The sequence below is a fragment of the Parasteatoda tepidariorum genome, chromosome 2 (assembly GCF_043381705.1).
Source record: "Parasteatoda tepidariorum isolate YZ-2023 chromosome 2, CAS_Ptep_4.0, whole genome shotgun sequence".
Classification (NCBI taxonomy): Eukaryota; Metazoa; Arthropoda; class Arachnida; order Araneae; family Theridiidae; genus Parasteatoda; species Parasteatoda tepidariorum.
In genome coordinates, this window is record NC_092205.1 from 93,370,774 (window position 1) to 93,380,824 (window position 10,051).

General features: G+C 31.4%; 1 protein-coding gene across 2 annotated transcripts in view; it reads right to left on the reverse strand.

Annotated features, from left to right (window-relative positions):
• Nucleotides 1-10,051, reverse strand: part of LOC107455443 (Na(+)/citrate cotransporter) — a gene marked incomplete at its 3' end in the record, with an annotated part of 35,291 nt that overhangs the window by 21,560 nt on the left and 3,680 nt on the right. The window contains 2 exon segments of one of the 2 annotated variants that reach the window (XM_071177942.1): nt 874-1,023; nt 5,356-5,606. In XM_071177942.1, coding sequence (XP_071034043.1) covers nt 874-1,023; nt 5,356-5,601 — 396 coding nt within the window. 2 annotated transcript variants of the gene reach the window in all.

Sequence of the window (10,051 nt, forward strand, 5' to 3'; positions counted from 1 at the left end):
TGAAAACACTATTTAAGAGGGAGAAAAAAAAAATTTTATTTCAATGCTCTGATCTGTTTTTTCTTAAGTCTATTTCATCATGCCACTGTAAGAAATATCGTGAACAAACAAATTCGCATTCCAAGTGTTCATTTCTGAATTATTCATAAAATATCTATTCATACGAATTCGATGATGATCTATGATTATCCCCATATACCGTATCGTTCAAAAAATAAGAATTCTACTTCTTTAGTTTTCTACTAGATGGCGCAGTAGATATTCTCATCTTGTTCCGCATAGCCACTGTACGATAGCTTAGACTTCACTTTTATGAGCAAAGCTACTGATTTTACGTGGTTAAGTGTAATAATGCGGAATTTAATCAACATGGGACACATTCTTTTTTACATGTTGATGAAATGCAACGACATTTTAAAGTACGTTTTGTTTAGTGTGAATATTGTAAATACAAGAAACTTCCCGAAGTAGGGAATGCTTAAAAATTCCAAGGAAGATAAATAAAACTGGAACATAATTTTTTGTTACGTCAAAATCTACCAGCTACTTTTAAGGTTCCTTTCTTTTTATTTTTTTTAACGACGATAAGCCGTTAAAAAACCGAACGCTGTATCTTTAAAGTAGATGGAACCAAAAATTTGAAAACAGAAAAGAATATTTCGCATTTCGAATAGACGCATTTTCGATCGTTATAGTCTCTTCTTCCATCAATATAAGATTTTTCTCCGTAGTTATTGTAAGTAGTTAACTTGATTGTGGAGAGTTTTCCTCTAAATGCCTTGCAATGTTTTGAAATACTTAGCTGATCTTGACGCATATTGTTACGTCAAAAAATCAGGACAGAATCAGAAGAAGAAAAAAATCAATACTTACTTTCATGTAATTCAAGCAAATATCTGTAGAGCTAACTATACCCAGCAAGGGATAGAGAAATACGGGCATAAGTGCAGGTACGGCAATCGATACTGGCTCCAAGAACCAATAAGCGGCAACCAAAATTAAAACATAGGAACATTTTGTTTCCTGGAACAAGACTATGTAAAGTAATGCGGAAAACAATGATAGAAGCATGAAATGTTTACAAGATATTAAATGATAAGGAAAACTGAATACCATGTTTATCAATAGCTTAGAGCAGTGCTCCGGCACCGCGGTCTATGGGTCAAATGTTACCGGGCATTTCATTAAAACTGAATTTTAATTCCTAGGTTTATATCCCAAATTAAAAATATCTGTGTTTCAATAAAATGTTATTTATATAAAAAAGGGGCCCCCGAAGGTAGTGACATAAATTTTTTAATGTTTGTAATGTATTGTCTCCGATTACCCCCAGATGGAACCGTCTCATTGCAAAGAAACAAGCTCATTGATTTAACGTTCTAGTAAGTTAAAATGTTAAATCACTTTATATTTATTTTTTTGTTGCAACTGTATTTTATTTTGAAGGCATGTTTAAATACAATTAAATTAAAATTAATAAATTAAAATGATATAAAATATAAACAATCAACGTCCCGTCCCCCCCGGCGGGGTATATATAACTATATATACGGGGTATACTAAAAGTTAGATATCAGGAACTCTAGTCTCGAATAGAGAAAGTTTTAATAAATAATTCCCTCATCACGTTATAAGCTCTAAAGCCCTGGATACGTAGAGACACGCCGCCATCTTGATGACCGCTACTCTCAATGAAGAAATACGGAGTTCTTAAGTTTTTTCACTCTGAAATTATGTTTTATTTTTATTCTATTCAGAGAAAATAAAACCTTATCTATAAGTTAAAACTTTCTCTCTTCGTCTTACACAATCTACAAAAAAAATATTTCTTAACACTTTAAAAAATTTTCTAGTTGGTTTTTTTAAGAGGTTCAAAAGGAGGTATTATTTGGGAATTTAAGTCATTATGGAAATTATTAACAGTGTTCAAAGAAAAAACTTTTTTTCTCTCCAATATTTCAAATCTTTTTCTTCTTAAACAGTACCAATTGTTTATTTGGTCTTTCATAGTAAAAGAATTACTTACACTTTAAGCATAATTAGTTAAATTTAAAATGAAATCTCAATTAAAATTTCAGATGCAAATAACGAAATCGAAAAATATTTTAAAATTGCTGTTTAATTTTTAAAACACTGAATTAAATAAAAACGTGTTTATTAATTAAATATAAAACAGTACTTTTCCATTACACCGGCGTAAGTTAATTCCGATACTTTATTTCTTTATTTTTATGCTTTTTCTTAGGCTTTTTTTAAACAGTTGTCACCTAAAATAATAGTTGTCCCAGAAATATAAATAGTTGTCACAAAAAAGAAGAAAAAAAAAACAGTTGAATTTATTTGCACTTGGTGACTTTGCATTGGCGAATTTATAGTTCACTTTAACAACATTAATATTTTCAGAAAAATAATATTTTCACATTCTTTCAAAACATAATAATCTTATTTTTAATTGTATTATCTTCTCGGTTTTACAAAAATAAGAGTTAAAGCCATTAAATTTATACAGATTCACTATGATTGAGATATATTACTTGAGTATTTATAATATTTTATGGTAAATATTATACAGGAATATTCATAATTCCCTCCGGGCAGGAACTAGACTATCGCATTGATGTATGCTGTGTGACCAAGGGTTCACACATAGAACACCTGTTATGTATGTAAGTAAAACTTGAATAGTTTTGGAATAATTCATATTCGAATTTTTTTCATATTCGTCTTTTTTTTTCTTTTTTTTTTTTACTATAACGCTTCGAAACCCTAGAGGGAATTATGAATAACCCTGTATTTCAATAAATAATTCTTTATATTTTAAAGAAAGCATGCTAATTTCATCAATTGGATAAAGTAAAGAAACCAAACTGTGAGGTATATAAATTTAAAAAAATTAATATTTTACTGAATTAGTACAAAGATATTCAAATTGCATTAAATTTGATTCTTTAGTAGTTTTATATTTTATTAATGAGTAATAATGTTAAATGCAAATCTTAAAAGAAAAAAAAATACTTGCCATATTATTAGTTTGTTAAAATACACACATTATTCTTTTATAAAATTAAACATAGCAATTCAAATTTTCAGTATAAACATATCTTAAAAACTGAAAAGCAAAATTCGATAAAAGCAAACAAAATTAGGAGCCCTTTAAAATATAACAGGGAAATTATTTGTTTAGCTTTTCTTAATATAAAATTTTTTCTTACTAAAAATCGTTTGGAATTCGTTTATCTCTGCTAATTCTATGCAGCCATACTTTCCGTCATTCTTTATTGCGATCTCTAACAGGTAAGCGATATAATTTAAAGCCTAATTTTGAATTATTAAAACACCCAAATGCACTAATACCTGCCATTGTTAGTTTAAGAGTATATAACAAAGAAAGGAAAATGAAAAGCGAAAATAGAAATAACAGATCGAATGCAATGATACTTTACCGTTCAAACCAGTCAACAAAATGGCGATTGTTTAATCACGTGATCGGTGACAGCCAATCAAAATCGAAAGCAGCACAAAGATTGCAAGAAAAAGACTTTACTAGGTTATCTGTGCTTTAATAAGCTCTACACTGAACATTTCATACACTGCGTGTCTACAAAATTTTTTCATAAAATAAAACTAAACTGAATGAACAATTATATTCAAACAAAATTATAAAAATAATACTTTGTTTTTTTACTTATCTAAATTACACATCTTTAAATGCGTCGTATAGTTCTACTAAATTGTAAAACGACTATAATTATACCAACCTATGCAAATACTCCTTTGGATATGATGTTTTTTGTGGAATAGTATTAAAAAAAAAGCCGATTCTTATTAAAAAATAATCGAAAAAAAAGTATTTATACCATTGATACTATTAATACTAAACGAGGTATTAATACTAAACTTAGATTTATGTTTTCAAGATACGTATGGTGCTTTGAATTTTTAGTAAGTGCCATTCACATGTCTCAGTAATAATTTAAATAACTGTAGTCAGTAAAACAATTGCAACAAAGGGTTGAATTTAGCTTATTATAGTAGGTTTAAGTCAGAATTCAAATATTTAACCATGAAAAGAATTTAAGTTGTTACTTAGTCACTAAAATATTGCACAATTAAAAATAATTTTAATCGATGTTTTTAAGTTTGTTTTAGGCCGGGCTAGCCTGGTCGGTAGGGCACTGGGCCAGTGTCCGAGAGTTCGTGGGTTCGAACCCCGGCAGCCGAAGACTCCCCGTGTAGTAAATGGTGACTAATGCACGTTAAATCTGTCGAGTCGCAAAGTCCTCCATGTTCCCATAACCAATTAATACGGGGCACTGGATTGGAGATCGATTGTTCTCTGATTCATGTCAAAATTACGAACTGTGGATGTATGAATTGGTCCGCCCTATAAACGGGCTGTGACGTATGTGTGGCTGAAGACGTATTCTTGTCCATAGATGGCGCCACTGAGGAACAAGAAACGCACCCTCTGCCTTAAATTTGCTCGGTTTCACCAAGCAGGCTTGCTAGTGCGGCAAGTGTCATTAGAAACAACAACAGCAGATTTGTTTTACATTTATCTAAGCATTTGCGGACGCATATTGACGAAGTCATACGAGCAATACCTATTTATACCATGTTTCTGATATGATTTAAAATAAAGTATCGATTCCAAGCATATAAAAATAATCAAATGAAAAGTATCAACGTCATTGATACTATCGAAACATAATATCGACATTACTTGATGCTTATTGGTTTCTTAACTTTCATTGAAGTTTTTACCCATTTGTATGTTTTTCTAATAATGTATATAATTTCGTTTGGCAAAACTAACAATTAAAACAAAGCATCTCCAGGAAAAGTTGAATTTATCTTATTATGGTTCAAATAAGCCAGAATTCAAGTATTTAACAATGGGAATAATTTAAGTAAAAACTTTAAAACAGAAAAAAAAACGCTAAGTAAAAAATAAAAATAAATGAATAATCTCTGTCTAGTATTTGGAGTCTTAATTTGTCTCGAGGACTAATTCTTTGATATGCCCCATAAATTGCTATGAGCAGAAGTTATAAATAACAGTTAAAATTATTTATTACTTAAGATTAGAAATATATTTAATACAATTATATTATAATCAAAATAAAAGTTGGATTGATAAATGATGATACTACACTTATATTGATAGTAAGGATCTTATTGATAAGTATAAATTTAAAGTTATATCGATAAGTATCGATAGCAATCATCGATAGTATCAAAATTAAGTATCGATAATCAGATAGTATTGATCCTTTTTCATTGTCAATAGTTGTGCTATTTTTTTTATTATGCACAAAAAATAAAACAATTTTTATGACAAAACAATAAACTTACTTTTTGCGGAGATAATGCTAAAGGCAATAAGATGAAAGGTAATAATAAGCAGAAAATATAAATACACAATTTTTTATGTAATCGTTTTCGGAACCAGTTTAACATTTCAAACAGTTGAAAATAAACTCTGCGGTGTGTATAAAAAATTTCGTCTAATAATCCCCCTCCCAAGAGAAATTTTATAAATTTCCCTCTGTTGTTAGGCAACAGAGATGATTTTAATAAGACCAGTTTATTTTTCCCCATTGATATTATATTTTTCCCCACGGTTGCTAAGGAACGAACAAGTTTAAAAAGAAATTTCCCATAAACATTTCACAGTTTGTCCAAAATATGGAGAAAAAATGTCACGCTAATAAAAATGACCATCTTTACTGCCAGCAATGGTTTCAAATATATGTAACAACAATTAGCTTAATCGAATTATTGCGCAAAAATAATTTCATTATATGATAAGATACTACGAATAAAAACAATATGTAGTTTTAACAAGACATAATGTGATATCTTATTTAGCAAGGTTAAATTATATTTATTGCTTATTGTGTAGGATAAAGTGGTTGGGAAAACGTATGTAAAATAAAGGCATTATTCTTATGGTAAAGAAATGATGCTTCATTAAATATTTAAATTATTTACGAGAAAGCAAAACAAGCCGTACTGCGTCAAAAAATTAAGCAAGTGTTCTATTTATGTATTATATATAGATATATGTATACTTATTTAAAATATTTCGATCATTCTTGATTTTGTACGAAAGCAGTATCGAGTAGGAGGTAGATTCGTGGTCACCTCACTAAGGTGACCACTAACATTCGTTTATTTCTACATTCTGAATGATCAGGAGCTGCATTTCAGTCAACATCTGCTGTTGATACCTTTAGTTTTCAAAATGGAAGCAAAGTTATGTATTTATGTGATTTGTTCATTGAACTTTAACACAACTCGTTTCATCTCACCTAACCAGCCAAATCACCAGAATCAAATGGTTCGTAAGAAACGACACAGTACATCATGACCCAAACATCGATGCAATAGACAAAAATATAGCGAAATTATGTATCAAATTCTATGAAAAAGCCTCCTCTTGCTCTACAGCAAAATTTAACTGAAGACAAGAACATCAAACCAATAGCAGCATACCGATTGCAGTGATGCATCACATTCCCGACATCAACAGCAAATACATTACCTCATTTTCACTATTCCAGCTTGGCTCAAGTTATAATTCATATTTTGGTCTTATCATACTACTACATGTAACTACACAGTCAGAACTCAATGCCTTTACTTCTTCTTTTTTTTTACAATCGTCGTTGAACAGCCGACCCAATTATTGGGTTCAAGACTACTAATGTTTAACTCCGTAGCCTTGCAATTTTGAACCCTATCCAGAAGACAAGGGAACTCCTGGGTCGAGTATTTGGAGAAATTTGCCTTCGTGGAGGACTTTTTGATGGAGTTAACCCGCATTTGCGTTGCATGAAGAGGAAGACCACGAGAAACTCCCACGGTTAGCCTGACGTCAAGGGGACTCTAACCCATGATCCGTCTACCACTGAGGATATTTCACGTCCGCACTGTGGTCGGTGCAAGTCGGATTCTTATCGACCAGCCATCGCCGGGTCTCGAACCTGGTTCACCTCATTGGAAGGCGAACGCTCTATCCCCTGAGCCATCACGGCTCTTTATTTCGTTTGCATACCACCACCTGATCGAAACACCACAAAGTTCAAGTTAAATATGATTGGAAAAAGGTCCTTAAATGGACTCAGATGCTCAGATGTCTGTGACTGCAATATTGTCCGCACGAACCGTTGTGCTTGGTACAATAGTAATAAAAACTGAATAAGGAAATAAGGAATGGGGTGATTCACTTGAAACTTTTCCTTTTATTTCGTGACATGAAGTTTTTTTTTAAAAATTATTAAATTGCATAAAATTTCATAATATTTTTGAAAATTAAAATACCAAACATTAATGTTGTTTAATATCAAGATTTGTAAACAGATTGAATCAAGCTGTATACAAACTTAATATTTCGAAATCATATTTTTTTTTACACTTTAAACTATATTTAATGGAAAGAACTTACTCGAGTCTCTTTAATTGAGAATAATCTGTCTGGTGTACGAGACAAGTGAATAAATTTCCCACTTCAAATTAGGTAGAACGCAATTGTTTGCACGAATCATCAGCTTAAATTATTTTTAATCTGCAGAAAGTTTTCGCGCTGCTTTTTTTTGTGTGATGTGGCTTTATAAATTTTAATTTCTTAAAAGCAAGTAATATCACACGGAGCTTAAAACTCTTGTTTCATCTTAATATTTGCGGTTGCTACTATTTTAAGATAAATATTACTATTATTAATCCAATACAAGATATTCGAAGTTCCAGTTTTAACAATACATTTAAGAGAAATTTCTTCATTTTGAAGGGTAACAGACGCCATTATAAACCTTTAAAAGATAAAGCCTCTACGAAATTTTGGAGGAAAAAAAAGTCTTTCTCCTTTTTTTTGCAGCTTAGCAGCTGCTTTATGTCTGAAAATCCTGAGATTTTTATTTAGAAATATTTGGGTAGGTACTTTATTTACATCACTCTAGAGCTACAGAATGGACTATTGGCGGCAGCCCAGACAACAGGCCTGAGGATCATCCGTAAACATGCCATCACAATTCTGTGAGGTCGCTTCCTCAATTTAGACATAGATCTGAAGGGGAAGGAAATTTTAACCTAATCCCTATACCCACGCGGTTCTGCTCAGCGACCGACCAAAGGACTTTCAATTCCACAGATTTTACGAGTATGTAGTATATCGCCTGGACTCAGTGGGTCTTAGCAGAGTCAGGGATCAAATCTCGGACCCTCAGAAGCAAAGTCCGATTCTCCAGGGATTTCAAACTTACATGAGGCCGAGTGCCACAATTAAAAACACAAATCAAATGGCGGGGCGTAACTTTATCAAAATTTTACGTAGGACTCTTTTATGCTTGAAGGAACATTAAATATTACTGTCAGATTTTTACCATGTTGTACAAAGCAAAAGTATTGGATAGCCTGGTCGGTAGGGCGCTGGGCCCATATCCAAGAGGTCGTGGGTTCGATCCTCGCCGGCCGAAGACTCCCCGTGTAGTAAATGGTGACTGATGCACGTTAAATCTGTCGAGTCTCAAAGTCCTTCATGTTCCCACAACAAATCAATACCTCTGGGGGTACTGATCCAGGAGTTTCCTTGTCTTCTGGATTGGTTCAAAATTACAAGGCTACGGAGTTGAACGTAAGTTGTCGTAAACCCATGAAATTGGGTCGGCTGTTCAACGACGGTTATAAAAAAAAAAAAAAGCAGTATTGAAAAAAAAGTATTGAATTACAAATTAAAATAAGAATTAGATTTTTAAAAATAGTTAATTGTTATTAATAATATTTTTAAAAATATTAAATAAATATTAAAAATTCCAATGACTTTGGTGTGCACCTATGTATTAAACAATTAATGTGCAACAGATATCTAATTGTTAAGATATAAAACTTTAAAAAGGTTGGTATTAAAACTTGCATAGTTGCACACACAATATTCAATGAGAAAATTGCAGTTTGTCTGCTGTAACCACCAAAGAATAGATATTTACATTTTAAATTTAAAATTTGCAAATGTATGTGTAAATATTTTCGTCCTAAATGAGTGGTTTCAAAAAGTAATATCGGAGAATTTCGTCGAGAAAATTTCTGATACGCACATGCTACATTATATTCACAAAATACAAAAAAATGAAATAAAAAAGAGCAACATACGCGATTATTTTTTTTGTTGTTGTTGTTCATTTACGTTGCACTAGAGGTGCACAATGGGCTACTGGAGACGGTCCGATTATTTTTGTATTTGTATAAATATTTTCTTGGATGCAAAACCTAAGAAATAATTTTTTTTGCACCGTTGGTATGTTAAATGTCACAGAAACGAAGAAATTAGGTTTTTATTAACGGGAAAAGTATTTTAAACCCATATAGATTTTTTACAAAAATTGTCAGCAAAAAATCACAACTAATATATTTTAGTTCACTGGCCACAAAAAAAAGGCTTCGCGGGCCGGATGCGGCTCCCGGGCGGCCAGTTGGAAACCCCTGCACCACTGGGTTATCGCAGCACTCTAAAAAATATATTACTTAGAAGCAAATTTATAATACGATTTTTAAAAAAAGTATTCAAATAAACGTAGATTTTTAATCATTTTCAATTGTTGCATTAAAAATGATAACATTTTAAATTTTAGTTCATTTTACATGTACAGTCCGCAAAAAAAAAAAGATATCACCCTGCCTAATGATCGGATTTTCACGAACTAAGTGCTAATCTTAATGGTTCCGGGGGGTGACCTCAAATACATATATGGCAGTACTTTTACTTTCGTTACTTGTACCGCCGGTACAAGTAAAAAGTACGTACTTTTACTTGTACTTCGTTACTTTTTAAATTTAGTACTTTTACTTGTACTTTCGTTACTTATTTAGGGAAGAAGTACAAGTATTTGTAACGGAAATGTCGAATGAAATCGTTACTTTTTTCTAAAACTCGGTAAGCTTTCTAGAAAAAAAAAATTAATAATAATAATAATTAATTAAAAAAATGTTTATGTTTTCTTAATTTATAAAATTAATGTGCAATATATATGCATTCACAGCTAACTTCGTGTTT